The sequence below is a fragment of the Camarhynchus parvulus genome, unplaced genomic scaffold, assembly GCF_901933205.1.
Source record: "Camarhynchus parvulus unplaced genomic scaffold, STF_HiC, whole genome shotgun sequence".
In the NCBI taxonomy this organism is placed as follows: Eukaryota; Metazoa; Chordata; class Aves; order Passeriformes; family Thraupidae; genus Camarhynchus; species Camarhynchus parvulus.
This window is the reverse complement of record NW_022148534.1, coordinates 1-18,020: the sequence shown is the minus strand read 5'-3', so window position 1 is coordinate 18,020 and position 18,020 is coordinate 1. Positions and strand designations below refer to the sequence as shown.

At 55.7% G+C, this 18,020-nt stretch overlaps 2 protein-coding genes across 2 annotated transcripts; one reads left to right on the top strand and one right to left on the bottom strand.

Moving 5' to 3' along the window:
• Positions 1-1,434: 1,434 nt before the first annotated feature.
• LOC115916899 (class I histocompatibility antigen, F10 alpha chain-like) lies at positions 1,435-6,382 on the bottom strand. The gene is given in 10 exon segments (XM_030970630.1): positions 1,435-1,698; positions 2,196-2,228; positions 2,348-2,383; positions 2,482-2,589; positions 2,675-2,947; positions 3,207-3,405; positions 3,408-3,481; positions 4,609-4,635; positions 4,638-4,871; positions 6,297-6,382. Coding segments are annotated over 10 exon segments (1,065 nt in total). The 5' UTR covers positions 6,364-6,382; the 3' UTR covers positions 1,435-1,684.
• A 7,915-nt stretch (positions 6,383-14,297) lies between these two features.
• Positions 14,298-17,133, top strand: LOC115916898 (zinc finger protein 239-like). Its single transcript, XM_030970629.1, is given in 1 exon segment — positions 14,298-17,133. A coding segment is annotated over 1 exon segment (825 nt). The 5' UTR covers positions 14,298-14,319; the 3' UTR covers positions 15,145-17,133.
• Positions 17,134-18,020: the final 887 nt, after the last annotated feature.

The window sequence follows — 18,020 nt, the reverse complement described above, 5'->3', positions numbered from 1 at the left end:
TCATCTCATGGTCATAATCATGTCATGGTTGTGGTCATCTCACGATTGTCTCATGGTCTTGATCACCACATGGCCATGATGTGTTGTTGTCATTTAATGCTCATCTTTTGGTCACAGTTATCACATGCTCACAGTCATGTCATGGTCATCTCAGGGTCATGGTCATGGTCATCTCATTGTTACCTCATGGTCAGCTCATGGCCACAATCACATCAGGGTGATCTTACACCTGTGGTTGTGTCATGGTCATGGTTATGTCTTTGCCAACTCTTGAATCTTGTCATGATCTTGATCATTTCATGGTTGTGGCTGTATTATGGTCACAGTCATGGTGATCTCATGGCCTTGATCACCACATGGCCATGGTTGCATTGTGGTCATGTCTTGGTCACAATCATCTCGTGGTCATGGTCATTTCACGGTGATGTCATTTCCTGATGACCATCATCTTAAGCTCATGGGTATCTCAATGTAAGGGTCAGCTCACAGTCACCTCATGATCATGATCACACATGGTCATGGTGTGTTTTGTTCATCTCATGGTCATCTTTTGGTCACAATCATCACATGCTCATGGTCATCTCATTGTAATGGTCATCCCATGATCATGGTTGTGTCATGGTCACGGTCATTTTACGATCACCTCATGTTCAACTCATTTGCCACAACCTTATCATGGTCATCTCTCAGCAATGGTTGGGCCATGGTTGTGGTCATCTTATGGTCACAGTCATCTCATGGCCATCACATGGTCATGGTCATTTCCTGATCACCATCATCTCATGTTCAGGGTCATCTCACTGTAATGGTCATCTCATGATCATGTCATTGTCACTTCATGGCCACGATCATGTCAGGGTCACCTCAAGGCTGTGGTTGTGCCATGGCCAACACTCATTCATCTCTTGGTCTAAATGATCTCATGGTCTGAGTTGTGGTTGTGTCATGGTTATGGTCACAGTCATGGCCATCCCATGGTCATGGTCATTTCAGGGTTGTGTCACTCATGGTCATTCTCACAGCAATCTCGTGCTTGTGTCATGGCCATGATCATGGCCAGGGAACCTCTCAGAGATCCTGAGCCCTGATTTTGCGACACTCAAGGACCACTGGGGACAACGAGGCCTGGCCTGACCCCTCTCCCCATCTCACTGCCCCTCCAGGAGCCCAACGTGGCCAAACCCTCCTGGGGACACCTCGGACATGGGACACGGAGCGGGAAATGAATCCTGGGGGCTGGAGCTGGGTGTGGCTGGTAAGTCCCCATCCTGCTCCTTGTGTCCCCATCCTGCTCCTGGTGTCCCAGTCCAGCTCCTGCTGTCCCCATCCTGCTCCTGCTGTCCCCATCCTGCTCCCAGTGTCTCCATCTCTGTCCCAGTGACCCCATTCCCATTCCTGGCTCCCAGAGATGAACTGCCAGGCACTGGAGGAGGGAACTCGGATTTATTGCCCCAAGCAGGATTTATTGCCCCAAGCAGGATTTATTGCCCAAAGCAGGATAATTTCACACCAGAAGCGAAGCATTGGGAATATTTGTGGTTGTTGCCTTTAAAGCATTTGAAAACGGGAAATGGATCCATTAGCAAGAGCTGTGGGGTGGGTGGGAGCAGTGGGATGAGCGCTGCTGGCAGCTTTCAGCTTTCCTGGGAAGAGGGAAGGGGCCGGATCCAGCTCCATGGATTGCTCAGGCAGTGATTCCTGCCAGGATGAGAGAGGGTCACAGTGTCACCCTATCCCTGTCCCCATTCTACAGGATGGACCTGGCTGGAGTCCATGGAGAGCAGGAGCTGCTCCAGAATCCCACCTGATCCCACCCCAATCCTGCTGAAATCCTGCTCCATCCATGCCACCTGATCCCACTCCATCCACTCTGCCCCAGCCCTGCTCCACCCATCCCACCCCATCCATCCTGCCCCAATCCTTCTCTGGAATCCCAGCCTGATCCTGCTCCATTCCATCCCACCTGATTCTTGTCTGGAATCCAGCCCTGATCTCACTTCATCCCTCCCACACCAATCCTGCTCCATCCATCCTTTGTGATACTGCTCCAGAATCCAGCCCCAATCCCACTCTACCATTCGCCCTGATCCTACTCTGGACAGACCTCTGCTCTGATCCAGAATCCCTCCCTGATCCCAGTCCATCCATCCTGCCCTGATGCCTCTCTGGAATCCCACCCTGATCCTGCTCCGTACCTGTGGTCAAGCCATTGGTTCCCACATCTTTTCCTGCAGAAAGAGAAGATCCATGAGATTCCAGCACGGATTACACACTGGGATTGACCCCAGGATCCATCCTGGGATCTGCACAGAGGGGATCCAGAGCTGGATCCAGCACTGGAACTCACCGGCTGCCGGGTTGTATCCATTCCTGTCCCTCCTCCCTGTGGAAACAAAGTGGGATCAGAGTCGGTGGCACAGGATTCCCAGAACGGTGCCGGGTGGATCCGTGCCCCTTCCCGACCCGCATCCCGTGTGTTACCAGATTGGAGCCTCCAGATGCTGAATCCGATGAGGACAGTGAGGATGAGGATGGCAGCGATGATGGACACAGCGACCACCACGGTGAGATTCCCGCCAGATGTCGGCTCTGGGAAACGCGGGATAGTGAGGAGGGGGAGGGGAATCCCCATTTGGGAATTCCAAATTCCCAATTCCCACATTCCCAGCCTCACCCCAAGCGAAGATCCCGGGCTCCGGCATTCCGGGATGCTCCACCCTGCACCGGTACTGCTCCCGCTCCTCCGGCAGCGCCTCGATCCTGGCCCAGGTGTGGAAGGTGCCGTCGCTGTTGGGAACGATCCCGCCCCACTCCGTCTCCTGATCCAAGGTTTCACCCCCCTTCATCCAGCTGACTGCGATGGTGTTGGGGTAGAATCCGTACGCGTGGCAGGACAGGATCAGCGTCCCGTGTTCCTCTCTTCCGGACACATGGACATCAGGGGGCTCTGGAATGGAATAATAGTGAGGGACATCCATGGAATTCCCATTGGAATGGGACGGGGTGAGTTCTACCTACGCAATTCCCACAGGAATGGAATGAGAGTGAGATCTGCCCATGGAATTCCATGGGAATGGAACAGAGATCTGACCATGGAATTCCATGGGAATCGGATGGAGATGAGACCTACCCATGCAATTCCCACAGGAATCCCATGTTCCCAAGTTCTCCATAATCCCAAATTCCCACAGGAATTCTGCTCCCACCTTTGTGCTCCAGCTCCTTCTGCCCGTATCCAACATATTTCTTGAGCCATTCGGGGCACACGTCCTTCAGGTAATTTGTCCATCTCTCAGCCTCCTCTTCCTGTTCCCAGCGCCTCCTGGTGATCTCAGCAGCGCTGTCGGCCGCCACGAATTTCCTGAATCCCAGGTCAAAGGAGATGAAATCCCGCCCATCGTAGCCCGTATCGGCTGGGATCCACGGACGCTCCCATCGGACAGGAGGTCACAGCCATAAAGCCACAGCCGTGTGTGGAGACCTGGGGGGATTGTACCCACAGAGACCCATGGAATTGTGTCCCAGCCCCACAGAGCCCCATTCCAGCCCCCTGGAGCCCCATGGATCCACATCCCTGCCCCATGGATCACAAGATATCCCATCTCAGCCTAATGGATCCCCGTTTCAGCCCCTTGGAGCCCTGTGAGTCCACAATTGGAGATCTAGAGATCCCATCCCAGCCGTTCAGTTCCCATTCCAGCCCCACAAATCCCATCCCAGCCCCATGGAGTCATATCCCAATCCCATGGATCCAAACCCAGCCTCACAAATTCAATCCCAGCCCCATGGATCCATATCCCAACCCATGGATCATGAGATACTCCATCCCAGCCTAATGAATTCTCATTTCACCGCCTTGGAGCCCTGTGAGTCCACACCTGACACCTACAGATCCCATTCCAGCCCCATGGATCCCAACCAAGCCCCACAACCCATCCAGCCAGGATCACAATAGCTCATTAATATCCCCAAGCCCTTGGAGCCAATCACACCAGCCTACATCCCATCCCAGCCCCACATATCCCACCCCAACCCCATGGATCCCAACCAAGCCCCACAGATATCATCCCAGCCCCATGGATCCATATCCCAAGCCATGGATCACCAAATATCCCATTCCAACCTAATGGATCCCCATTTTCAGCCCCCTGGAGCCCTGTGAATCCACATCTGAGACCTATAGATCCCCTTCCAGCCCCATTGATCCTCACCGCAGCCCTACAGTTCCCATTTGAGCCCCACAGATCCCATCCCAGCCCCATGGATCACAAGCTATCCCATCCCAGCCTAATGGATCCCTGTTTCACCTCTTGGAGTCCTGTGAATCCACATTGGAGATCTACAGATCCCATCCCAGCCCCATGGATCCCCAACCTCATGGATCCCATTCCAACCCCACAGATCCCATCCCAGCCCCACGTATTCCCATCCCAGCCCCATGGATCCCAAGCCCAGCCCTACAGTTTCTATCCCAGCCCCACAGTTCCCCATCCCAGCCCCATGGATCCATATCCCAACTTGAGGATCACAAGATATCTCATCCCAGCCCCACAGTTCCCATTTCAACCCCACAGATCCCATTCCAGCCCTACAGATCCCCCCACTCACCCCTGCTCTGGTTGTATCGTTCCTCGCTGTCTCCAGGTTCCCGGCATCGATGTGCTGGTTCCTCACAGCACGCTGGGTCTCCCTCTCCCAATATTCCGGCTCGACTCCATCCTTCATCCACTGCGTCAGCGGCTCCATCCGGCCCCGCTCGCTGTCGGAGAGCACAAAGGGGATCCCATCCAGGTACCCAATGGCCATGAACTGGGGGATCCCCGGGCTGGGCTCTGACACCGCCACGTGCAGGTAACGCAGGGAGTGGAGAACTGGGGGGACACAGAGTTTTGGAGGGGTTGAGGGGATCGCAGATCAATGAAAGGGGAACTGGGAGAGCTGGGAAGGGGTTTGGGGATCCTGGGGCCAAGGAAAGGGTGTGCAGGGTGGGAGAGGTGGGATGGACAGGAAAGGGACTGCAGGGGGTCCTGGTGTCCAGGAATGGGGGCTCAGGGGGTTCCAGGGTTATGGAAGGGGGGGGTTCAGGGACTGAGAGAGGAGGGATGGGGGTTCCAGGGGATCCCTGTGCCCAGGAAAGGGGGTCCAGGGATCCCCAGTGCCAAGGAAAAAGGAGTCACAAGGTGGGGAGATCTGGGATGGCGGGAATGGAGGGCGCGGGGGTCCTCAATGCAGAGGAAGGGGGGGGCTGGGGGCTGAGAAAAGCAGGAATGGGGGTACAGGGGGTCTCAGAGACAAGGGAAAAGGGGATCTGGGGAAGAAGGGATGGATAAGAAAGGGGGTGCAAGGGGAGATTGGTGCTGGATAAGGGGGTGCAGGGGGGCCCTCGTGCCCGGAACTGAAAATTCAGGCAGGTCAAGGGGCCCAGAATCACCTGTGGGACCCTCCCGGACCCCCTGAGACCACCTCGCCCCCCCCCTCCCCCCGCAGGACGCGCAGGGGGTGGAGAACTGGGGGAATGCAGAGATTGGGGGCTCTGGGGGCGTCCAAGGGCCGGGAAGCGGAACCGGGAGAGCCGGGAAGGGTCCAAGGTTCAGGGAAGGGACTGGGAGAGGCGGGATGGGGGATCCAGGGGGTCCCTGTGCCCACCAAAGGGGGTCCAGGGGTCCCCGGGTTGAGGGAAGTGGGGTCTGGGAGCTGGGAAAGGCAGGAATGGGGCTCCAGGGGGTCCCTGGGTCACGGAAAGGGGGGCTGGGGCTGGGAGAGGCGGGCGGATCCCGGGGACGCAGCTTGGGAGACGCGAAAGCGAGACGGGGAAAAGGGGAATTCCAGGCAATTCATCTGGATCCCACTGGATCCTCGCCGAGACCCTCTGGGACCCCCTGGAACCCCTTCCAGGAAGCGCCGGGAATGGAGAACTGGGGGGACGCAGAAATTTGGGAGATCTGGGGGTCCAAAAGCCGAGGAAAAGGGCGGGTCTGGGGTCTGGGAAGGGCGGGATGGCCGGGAATGGGGGTGCAGATGAATGGGGCTCCAGTGGATTCTGGGGGGATGACCAGGAGTGGGGGTTGCAGGGGGAGGGATTCACGTGGACCAGAAATGGGGGTTCAGGGGGGGTCTCGGTGCCAAATAAGGGGGCACATGGGGGTCCCGGCAGTGGGGGAGGGGATGGAGGGGGGGTCAGTAGACCCAAAATGGGGCTATAGGGGATTCCCATGCCCGGTAATAGAAGTTCAGGAGGGTCCCGGTGCCCGGAAATGGAAGTTCAGGGGGCTCCCGGTTTCGGGGTTCCCACTCACCTTTGGTCGCGCCCCCCGGGTCCCCCAAGAGCCCCAGGAGCAGCCCCAGCCCCAGCGCTGCAGCCATGGCGCTGCTCCGCTCCGGCCCCGCCCACAGACCTGGCCCCGCCCCAGACATAGCCCCGCCCCCAGAGCCGCCTCCGGTACCGCCATTGGCTCCGCTATTTCCTGCCCGCCAATGGCAGCCCGATCTGTCAGTGACGTCACCGGTCGCCGGGCAGATCCCGGTCTCCCAGGTTGGGACGCGGAAGCGAAAGGGACCGAGGAGGGCGGAGGGGGGGACGGGGGAATTCCAGAGAATCCCCCGGGATCCCTCTGGATCCCCGCTGGGACCGCCCTGGAGCCCTCTGAGAACCACCTGGGACCCCCTGGGACCCCCTTAAGAAAGCGCCGGGAGTGGAGAACTGGGGGGACCCGGAAATTTGGGAGATCTGGGGTGCAAAGGTGAAGGAAAAGGGCGGGTCTGGGGTCTGGGAAGGGCGGGAGGGGCGGGGAGGGGAGCGGGGGGTCCCAGAGCATGTGAAGGGGATCCAGGAGGGGGTCCCAGTCCCGGATGGGGAGGGGGTCCGCCATGCCCAGGAACGGAGGTTCAGGGGGTCCCAGGTCAAGGGAAGGGGGGTGAGGGCAATGGGGGTCCAGGGGGTCCCTGTGCCCAGGAAAGGGGTGCACGGCCCCGGTGTTGAGGAAGGGGGGGGGGCGCAGGAGTGGGGGTCAGGTCCGGGGTCAAGGAAAGGCGGGGCGCGGGGTCTCTGAGGGGGAGGGCCGGGAAAGAGTGTGGGGGTGGGGCTGGATAGGGAGTGCAGGGGATCCCCGTGCTGGATATGGGGGTGGGGGGTCCAGGTGCTGGGAATGGGGGGTGTGGGGGTCCTGGTGTAGAAAGGGATGCAGGGGATGGGGAGAATGGGGGGTTCAGGAGGTTCCAGGGCCAGATAAGGGGGTGCAGGGATTATCGGGGCGGGGGGGTACAGGGGGTCCCGGTGCCCCGAAATGAACGTTCAAAGGGGTCTCTGTGCGGAAGGGGCGTTCGCCCGAAATGGAAGTTCGGGGGCCCCGTGCCGAGAGGTTCAGGGGGTGCCGGTGGTGGGGCAGTCCCGGGGGTCCCCGGGCGGATCCCGGGGCCGACGTAGCTCGGGACGCGAAAGTGACCGGGGCAGCGCGGGGGGGGGAGGGACAGAGCAAATCCTGAACCCCTGGAACCCCCGCCGGCCAGCAACCCCGCAGGACGCGCCAGGGGGGCAGAACTGGGGAATGCAGAGATTGGGGGCGTCTGGGCAAGGCGCCGGGCCGGGAAGCGGAACCGGGAGAGCCGGGAAGGGTCCAAGGTTCAGGGAAGGGACTGGGAGAGGCGGGATGGGGGATCCAGGGGGTCCCTGTGCCCACCAAAGGGGGTCCAGGGGTCCCCGGTGTTGAGGGAAGTGGGGTCTGGGAGCTGGGAAAGGCAGGAATGGGGCTCCAGGGGGTCCCTGGGTCACGGAAAGGGGGGGCTGGGGCTGGGAGAGGCGGGCGGATCCCGGGGACGCAGCTTGGGAGACGCGAAAGCGAGACGGGGAAAAGGGGAATTCCAGGCAATTCATCTGGATCCCACTGGATCCTCGCTGAGACCCTCTGGGACCCCCTGGAACCCCTTCCAGGAAGCGCCGGGAATGGAGAACTGGGGGGACGCAGAAATTTGGGAGATCTGGGGGTCCAAAAGCCGAGGAAAAGGGCGGGTCTGGGGTCTGGGAAGGGCGGGATGGCCGGGAATGGGGGTGCAGGGGGTCCCAGAGCACCGACGGGGGGTGCGGGGGGATCCCAGTCCCGGATTGGGGGGCAGGGGGGTCCCGTGCCGGAGAATGCGGGTTCAGGGGGAGTTTCCTTCTTGGAATTCGGGGGTCGAGGGGGTCCCCGTGCCCGAAAATGGGGGTTCCAGGGGCGCCAGTGACCAGAAATGGAGGCTCAGGGGGGTCCCTGTGCTGCCGAAGGGGGTACAGGGGGTTGGCCTGACCGGAAATGGGCGCTCCAGGGGGTACACGTGCTCAGGAATGGGGGTTCAGCGGGGTCTCGGTGCCAGATAAGGGGGTACAGGGGGGTCTCGATGCAGGGGAAGGGGATTGAGGGAGGTCACAGGACCCAAAATGGGGGTTATGTGGGGGTTCCCTGTCCGGGAATGGAGGTTCAGGGGGTCCCGGTCCCCAAAAATTGCATTTCCAGGGGTTCCGGTGACCAGAAATGGGGGTTCAGGGGGAGTCCCTTCCCGGGAATCAGGGTTCAGGGGGGTCCCGGTGCCAGATAACGGCCTGGCTGCGATCCGGTGCTGGGGAAAGGGGTGCAAGGTGTCCCCGTTCACAGGAATGAGGGACTCAGGGGATCCTGGTGCAGTGGAATGGGGGTTCAGGGGACTTGGTGCCGGATAAGCAGATGCAGTGGGGTCCCGGTGCACAGAAAATGGGGTTCAGGGGGGTTCTCTTCCTGGGTTACGGGGTTCAAGGGGTCCTGGTGCCTGAAAATTGAGGTTCAGGGGGGTTCCAGTGCCGGATAAGGGGATGCAGTGGGGTCCCGGTGCCCAGGAATGGGGGTTCAGGGGGGTCCTGGGGCCAGATAACGGCATGGTGGGGATCCAGTGCCAGGGAAGGGGCTGCAGGATTGGGGGGCTCGGGGGGTCCTGACGCAATGGAATGGGGGTTCACGGGGTCCCACTGCTGGATAACGGGATGCACTGGGGTCCCGGTGCCCAGGAAATGGGGTTCAGGGGTGATCCCGGGGCCGTGGGGCATTTGCCGTGCGGTCTCTGCCATTGCTGTAGTTCGCAGCCTCCTTTTTATCCTCATTTTCCCGGCCTCATCTCCCTCTCCCTTTGCCCACTGGCTGAGGTACTTGGAAGGTTCAAACCTCCCGATCCGCCAACTGCATGTCCTCGTTAATGTGCACCCCCACTTTTGTAGAACAGCCGATATTCACGGCTCTGTTAAGTGTTTGCTCTTCTGGAAGTTCAGGAATTCAGCGGGACTTTGTCTGAGCAGCAGTCCATGTTAACTAGCAACATTTTTTGAAACTGATGGCTTCTAACGTTACTTCCTTATCTACAAGTCCCTGGCCCTATCTCCAAGCAGACTGACTCATTGAGTCTGTTTTTTCTTACTGGGTCTTTGGTTTTGGGATTATTCCCAGTGCCCTCATTCCCTGTCCTTCTGGAGCCGTTTCTGGATCAGGAGGCCTGGCTGCCACTGCATCCCCTCGCTCAGCTGCTGAATGAGCTGCGCTCTCAAGGTGTGGAGCATGGTAAAAAGATGAGAGTTGCTGTAGCACATCAGAGGAGAAACAGCATTTGTTTAACCCATGGTCTGCCAGGGAACCATGAAACCGTGTCCCATTCCCATCCTTTCCACATTTGGGCTAGAACATGAGCTGCTTTCTTGTTTCCTTTGTTTTCTATTTCACCACTTTTCCATTGTCATCTATTTGCCAACAGCAGTTTGAGTCATTTAATTTTCCACAAACTCCTCCTCCTTCTGCTAACAGATGATCTGATCCCATCCTATGGTGAAATGTTGTGTTCCTCATTTCAGTGGATTGGTCAGCAGGAAGGTCAGGAGCTGGAGCTGTCTGGTTGGTTATTCCGAGGACAGCTTGTAATCTAATGATGCCATTGAAATGAGAAATGGGTTCTGTGGCTCCTGATATGAATTGGTTGGGGTTCCCAGGGCCTGGTCCATGGTGTTGTGGGATTTCTTCTGGTAGCCTTTCAGCTTTTCAGAATTGCTTTTGCCCCCCTGTTAGGTGCCTTGGTGTCAGCAGAAGATACTGAATCCTTCCTGCTCAGGGCATTTCAGTGCCAGGCTCTCACAAGCACCCACAGCTCTGCGGGTTGAGCTGAGCATGGGGCGGTGACCTGCGCTTTGTCTGATTGCCCGTCCTTCCCTCCCCTGGAACAGGGTGTTGCTTTTAGACACCACTTGGCCTGGTTGCTTCAGAGTACTTTGGAGAGGCTCCATATCTAATTTTCCCTCTTTTCCCTGGGTCTGCCCACACTTCAGGGTTCACTTCAGCATAGGCCTTGCCAGCCATTTGACACAGAGGTACAGCAGAACTGGCCTCTGTATCACCTTTTATAATATTAATTTGTGTTCTCAATTTAGCGATGAAATCCCTTCCCAGTAAATTAAAATCACAAGTATGAGCAAATAAAATTAATGCATTTCAAACCCATCTCCCAGATCTACTAATAGTGGTTGAATAAAACCATACATCTTTCCCACTTATCCCCTCAATAATCCAAGACATTTTTGGCATTTCCCCCCTTAGGTCTAAGATTCAGAGTGTGAATCTGTGTCCATCAGGAAATGCCTCCTCTCCATGCAGACCCACCCTGAATGTTCTCAAGGGCTCCAGTGTGGAGGATCCCTGGTGTGATGGGAGCTGTGACAGCCCTGCCAGTCCATGTCCATCAAGGAGTGGACTTGCTGGTCCTGCGGGTGCTGCTGTCTCTGCTTGCAGTGTCCTTGTGCCCTGCAGCTGGAGCCCTGATTCCTTGCCAGGGGCTGTTTGGGTGGGCTCTCCCCTGCCGAGGAGGGCAATGCCTGTGCCAGGTGCTTGTGGCCGAGCCCGTGCCCTGGGTGCTGGGGCCCCCTTGGGCCCTGGGGTTGATCCCTGAGGGGCTGTAGGAACTGTGCCCTGGCCTTTGCCTTCAGCTTGGCCTTTTTCTGCTCCCTTCTTGCATTCACCTGCTGTGCCTTTGTGCCCAAGTGCTGCAGGGCCTTCTTGTGCCCCTCCTGCAGCCCCCCTCAGTGCCTGTGGGTGCTCATCCTCTGACAGCTGCTGAGCTTTCTGCAAAATCATTCGTTTCTCCAGTGACCCCAACAAAACCCTAAAAAGAAAATCCTGATCCGTTCCATGTGCAATCCCCATTTCCCAGATGTTCCTTGCTCCGCTGTGCTCAGGGTGCCCCCCCAGCCCGCATCCCAGAGCCGGTCCCTGTCCTGCCGCGGTGTCCAAAGGCGCCCCCCGGCGGGCAGGGGCCGGCAGCTCCACGGGGCCGGGCAGCGGCCGGGGCGTCCCGCAGCCTCCTGGGGGCCGGGGGCCCGCTGCGGGCCCTGCCCGGGGCTGGTGGGCTCAGGCAGCGCCCGGCGCTGAGCCCCGCTGCCCACAGCCCCGGCCCGGCCCCGCAGCTCGGCACAGGCCCCAGCCCGTGCTCCCGGTCCTGCACCTCTGCGCCCGGTGCTGCCGCTGCCCCGCACAGAGAAACCCCTGGAACCCTGACCTCCTTGTTTTCCTGGCCTGGAAACCGGGGATACAAACGATCTGGATCATCTGGCAAATTTGGAGGCTAAGACTCTGCTGAAAAACATCCCAATTGTCGGTATTTTTCTCTTCCTCCTCTTTTCCATCATTCCTTTTCCTTCCCACATAGATTCCTCCTGCTTCTTCTTGCCTTAACCATATTGCTGCACATCCCCCTTCACCCAGTCTCTTGCCAGCACACCAACACCATCCATCCCCTGTTGTCTAAATCCCTTCTCCACTTCTCTTATTGCCCCCTGGGTGTCCATGTCCTTAATAACCTCTGGGGGAATGTGCAATCAACCTCAACCTTCTCCCAAGTGACCCTTCAGAGATATTTTGGGATCATCATCCCTTTGGCACTGGACCCCTTCCTGGCTTTCCCTTTTCTGTCCTCCATGGGTGCCCTGCCATGTTCACTCCCCAAAGATCCCAGTGCACTCACTGATGAGATTTTCAGTGCTCTCTCCCTGCTGACTCTTCACAGCCCCCCTGATGTGTCACTCGTCTGTCTCCTGCTCACTCTCGGGTACCCAATCAATCCCCGGTGCTGCCGCCCCCCAAGGGAGCCGATCACCCAAACTGGCTGAGGCACCTTCAGCTGCACTCACTGCCCGGCACCCCTGACTGTGGAAAGAATTCCGGATGAGTCCCAAGGTGTGTGGACAAGTTCACATCACCAGAGGTTTCTGTCCACAAAGCAGACAGAGGAGTCCTGTAAAAGTAATTTCATTCCTAAAAAAGGGAGATGCCATGGAACATTTCCCATGTGGTCTCTGCAGTTGTTGATGGACACAGCCTCCTGTGCATCCTGATTTCCTGGTCACATCTCCCTTTCCCCATTGGCTGAAGTACTTGAGAGGTACAGACTGTACTATACCCACTTACACCTACCTACACCCACTTACTACATCTCCCCTTAATATGCTCCCTGTCGGGATCTCTGGCTGGTCAGAGTGACCCCGAGAAAAGTTGGAAAGTCTGTTTTCCCAGCCCGGGGCTTGAAGAAGGAGTCAGGGCTCTTCATTTCTCAATCTCAAGGTTGTTTATTGTATCTTGTCTATAAAAAATTTTCTCCTGCCCTGCCGAGGTCCATCCAGCAGGACAGTTCCAGGCACACTGCCTGCCCCAGGGCAGTGTTATATCTTTATACTAAAAACTACTAAAAACTATGGATACAGTCTTTACAATTACTTTCCAATACCTGTCACCTACGTTAGACAGTGAGCTTCTACTTGAAACCAATCTGTAAGTGCCAACATCACAGCAGAAGATGGAGGCCAAGAAAAAGAAGGAGAAAGGCTGGACACGCCCAGATCCCTCCATCTTGCCTCCTGAACCCACATACCAAAAACCCCAAAATCTAGTTTTTCCACCCCGTGTTAACTTCACTGTTATTCTACCTAAATTGTTGTGGCTTGCTGATCTTCATATAAGGTTGGTAATTTGCTCCACGGGTCATAATCCACAGGTGTTTTGGGCTCCTTGCCAAGGCTTCTGAGCCCCCTGGCAGGGGTCTTGGCTGTCCTGGACAGCCAGAGGGATGTTCTGGGTTCCCACAGCTCCCCAGTTTTGTATAGCAAACGATATTCACGGCTCTGTGAAGTCTTTGTTGTTCTTGAAGTTCATGAATTCAGCAGGACCGTGGCTGAGCAGCATTCTGTGTCATCAATTAAGAACATTTTCTGAAACCGATGGCTTCTCCTGTCACTTCCTTTTGTACAAGTCCCTGGCTCTTTCTCGAGCAGATTCACAGCATCTCTTTGTAAAGACACTTTCCTTTTGTTCCTTTCATGGGTTCCCCCGTTTGTGGGACATCCCCCTGGAGCTGGGTGTCCCCCCTTGCTGCAGCCCCAGCCCTCAGGTAGCGCTCAGCCAATCAGAGCACGCGGCGCTGATGACTCAGTAGTTGCCAGGCAGACCCGCAGTTCCCAGCGTTCCCCATCTGTGCTCCGCCCTCGGTCCCAGCGCCCCCCTTGAGGGGAATTTGGGGAGGTGGGAGTGGGGCAGCACCAAGGCCGGGCCCCCCCGCGCTGTCCTGGCGGGAGCGGCTGCAGTGGGGACCGAGTGCGGGCGGGAGCGGCCGAGAGCCCAGCGCTGCCCCAGCCCGACCTGCCCCAGCTCCATCCCTGCCCCTGCCGTGGGATGCTGTGGGTTTGGGGGAAAGAGGGAGCCGGCAGTGGGTGCTGGGCCTGGGGGCAGGAGGAGAAGGGAAGGAGAAGCAGAGTTGAAGAACAAAATGGTCAAACGCTGCACGTGGGAAGAGAAGGTGGGATTGTGCAGGAGAAGGAGGAATAGCAGGAGGAAGAGGAGTGTGAGAAGGAGTAGGGACACAGGAGGGGAAGGACGGTCATGAAGTGGAGGCCTCACAAGGTTCCACCTCTCCCTGTATCTGCAGCCTCCACCCCCAGCTCCAGGAGCGTTGCCCCCCCCACATGCAGCAGATGACCGGGGGATCCACGATTTTCACTGGGGTGAATCTTGGTGTTTCTGAGCTTTCTTGTGCTAAATGCTGTTGCTTTGATTTTTGTAGGGGCTGAATATTTATTTTTTCAAGGGGGTTTTTGCTAAATCATGATGTTTGGGGAGTTTTTAATCTGTGTCTTGGTGTTGGGAAAATTTTTGTGCTGAATCTCGGTGTTTTGGAGGTTCTTACAGACACAAGATGTCCAATTAGTTCCTGAGATGAACTCCCAGTACATGGTGCCCTCTTTTTTTTTTTTTTTTTAACCCAAACCAGGATTTATTATTCCCAAGGCTTGGCCGGATGCAGGAGGAGGAAAAGCCCTGGAGATCTCACACAAGGAGTGGCTGCAAACCCAGCCCAGGGAGCTGCAGGGAGGAAAGAGCCCCCCTGTGCCAGGAAGGTGGCCGGAGATCCAGCCAGAGCTCAGAGCTGGTGGAGAAGCCTCATGGCAGGGAGAAGCCTCACAAGTGCTTGGAATGTGGGAAGGGTTTCAGCCAGAGCTCCAACCTGATCCAGCACCAAAGGATCCACACTGGGGAACGGCCCTACGAGTGTGGGGAGTGTGGGAAGAGCTTCAGACAGAGCTCTGGCCTAATTCAGCACCAGGTGATCCACACTGGGGTACGGCCCTACAAATGTGGGGATTGTTGGAAGAGCTTCAGAGACAGCTCTGACCTGATCCGGCACCAGATGATCCACACTGGCGAAAAGCCCTATGAATGTGGGGAATGTGGGAAGAGCTTCAACCAGAGATCCCACCTGAACCAGCACCAGAGGATCCACACTGGGGAACGGCCCTACACCTGCTTGGAATGTGGGAAGAGCTTTGGGTGGAGCTCAGACCTGAGAAAACACCAGCGCACCCACACTGGGGAGAAGCCCTACGAGTGTCCTGAGTGTGGGAAGAGGTTTCAGATCAGCTCCACTCTCCTCAGACATGAGCGGATTCACACAGAGGAGAAGCCCTTCCGCTGCCCCGACTGTGGGAAAGGCTTCAACCGCAGATTCGCCCTCGTCTCCCACCGGCGTATCCACTCCAGGGAGAGGCCCTGAGAGTGTGGGGAGTGTGGGAAGAGCTTCTCCCCAAGCTCAGCCTTGACCAGACACCAACAGAGGCACCACTGAGGGAAGCCCTGTGAGTGCCCTGAGTGTGGGAAGAGCTTCTTGCGCTGCTCCAGCTCCATCCCCCATGGGAGGATTCACATTGGATGATCCCCAGTGACCCCTGTTAGGCAGTGCCCTGGTGATCTGTGTTGGGATGACACCTGGCTGGGGGGCTTCACATCTTCCTGGCTCCCTCTGGGCATTTGGACGAATGCAGGGAGCAGAACATCCATCAGGATGTAGACCAACAATGGGAATTCCTTGGGGAGAGCAGATTTTTTGACTTTCAACCCCAGAACATCTTTTGCGTTCAATCCTATCTTCTGGTGGCATCAAGGAGTTCTGGATGGTCTTGGAGGTCTTTTCTAACTTCAGGGATTCCATGATTTTAATTTCCTGTTGCCTAAAGGCGTCTTCCACAGGCAGATGATGAAAAAGTAAGGAAAAGACCAAAATTTTGGAGACAGTTTTTGGAAACTCCACCAAAAAAAGTTCTTCCCTTCCACCCAAGCAGGTGGAAGCTCAGCCGGCACGGACATGGAAATAGTTTTCTTTTAAGCTTGATTTTCTCTTCTTCCCTTTAAAATATCCAACACAGGGGTAAAAATAAAGACATTGAACTAAGACATGGGTGTGGTCATGGCAGAACACAGACATGGTGGGACAGAGACATGGAGAGCAACATGGGGACACATGGACATGGAGGGGGACATAGCCATTCATAGGGACATGGGTGGACACAGGCATGGATGGAGATGTGGGGAACAATGACAGGGATGGAAACAGGGTGGGGAGACAGCCATGGGTGAGGACATGGTGGGACATGGCCAGCGACATGTGGGGACATGGCCATGGCCGGTGCCATGGGGAGAACTTGCGGGGGATGTGGGGGATGCTGGGTTTGAGGGAGTTGAGGGTTCCTGGGAGGGACCTGGGGCTTGCTGAGGCCTTTGGGGACCCCAGGCCGAGCGGCTCCAGCTGTGCTGGGAGACCCTGGGGGAGGTTCTGGGGCAGCTGCTCAAGGACCCCCTGACCTGGAGCCCCAGCCGGGCATTGGGCTCCTGGAAGGGGATGAACGTCCTTGTCCCCAGGAGGGAAATCCCAGCACCCCCAGGGTGTCAGGGGCAGCTGAGAGGCCGCAACAGGAGGGGAAAGCCAGACAGAGCTGTTCCCCTCCAAAACTCAAAAAATCCCAAATCTCAGGGATTCCTCCCAGGAAAAACCATCCAGCAGCTGCCAGATTTTAGGGGAAGGGGGTATGTGATCCCCCAGACTGAGCAAGAGGGACCTGGATCCCCCAAAACCAAGCATGAGGGTGAGGGATGGGGCTGGAGGGACAATGGCAAAGGGGCAGAACAATAGGGGAAAAGAGGAGTCAAAGAGAGTGGGGGAGGCATGGGACCCCAAAATTGAGTTGGGGGGGATCTTCAGTTCGGGGGAATGATGGGAGAGGGGAGGAAAAGGTGGAGGTGGAACAGAAAAAGGGCAGTTCCATGGGGATCCCTTTGTGTTCCCCACTTGATCCCTGGAGTGATTCCCTGGGGCTCTGGGGGGAAATGGCAAAAAGCCGGTACGGTGTTTAGAACCGGGAATATTATAGCGTAAAGCTGGGAATCAGTGTGGGAACCGGAATAAATACAGCGTAAAACTGGGAATTGGTGGGACAGCCAGCATGGTGAAAAAACAGAACTTTGCTAAATAGACAGCAGAAAGTGCTGTGAGGTTTCTGGCCCTGTTTTTGCGGACTGGAATCACCTAGGAGACCATGGGAGCTTGGACGTCAGCACCAGAAAACTCCATAATGAAGGTACTGATTTTCTTCTTTAAAAGGAGAGGGGTTGATTACAATGAATGAGCCCTACAAGCTTTGTTCACACGGTGTGAAAGCCATCAGCTGGATGTATCAGAAGTGGCCGTTTTAGATTTGCCCTTTTGGCAGGGAGCTGGACAATATATATTTGCAGCAGCCTCTAATGCTGAGGACACAGCCATGGGTGTTATAAAGCCTTGGTCAGCAATTATGGGACTTGCTGTGAAACCCAATCACGTTGGGTATTTTAAAGTGATGGTTAAAAATATTAATGCAAAGAGTATTTAGGGGAAGAGCAATTTTTGTCAATAAGGGGCTCCTACGACATTGAATAGCGGGAGCGGGCAGGCCCGAGCGCACGCTTCCGATTGAAAAGTGTCCTGCCACACTGGGATCTGCTGGCTTGAGAACTGCTGTGAAAAGCGCCAATCACTTGGGGTTTTTTTTTTAATTTTAAAAGCTTAATAGTAATGAAATGGTTATAAAAATATTAATACAATTAGAGTAATAATAATTTGGACAATTTGAATTAGGAGAATATGAGACAATAGAACCAAAGCGTTACAGACGTCCGGGTACCTTTTACTGGACAGTGTCCTTCTGTTTGAAAAAGGACACCTGTTAACAAAGGATTAACTCTAAAAAACAATAGCCTGTTGCATATTCAAACGTTTCATACATGATGCATAAATTCCATTCAAATAGAGGATTCTGTCTGGTCATCGTCAACTTCTTCCTCTGAATCTAACAGCGCCTTCCAGGCGGGAAGAAGTTCATTTCTTCTGATAAGAGGGCAAGAAATTCTTTTTCTCTGAATGATTTAGGTGTCCTGTGGCTGCTATCTCACTGCAAGTCCTTTCTTTAAAAAAGTATCCTACATAGCATCATTTATATTTTAACATTTTTTATAACCTAAAACTATATTTGACACACTACTTAAGAGAATTAATACAGCATTACTTTCTAACACAACACATATAATATTCATTTTAAATTTGCAAAAAGCCAATCATCAAATAGGCATTTGTCACAACCCCCACTCTTATTCTTTGTAAATCATTTGGTTTGAGCAATATTTCTTGTCTAC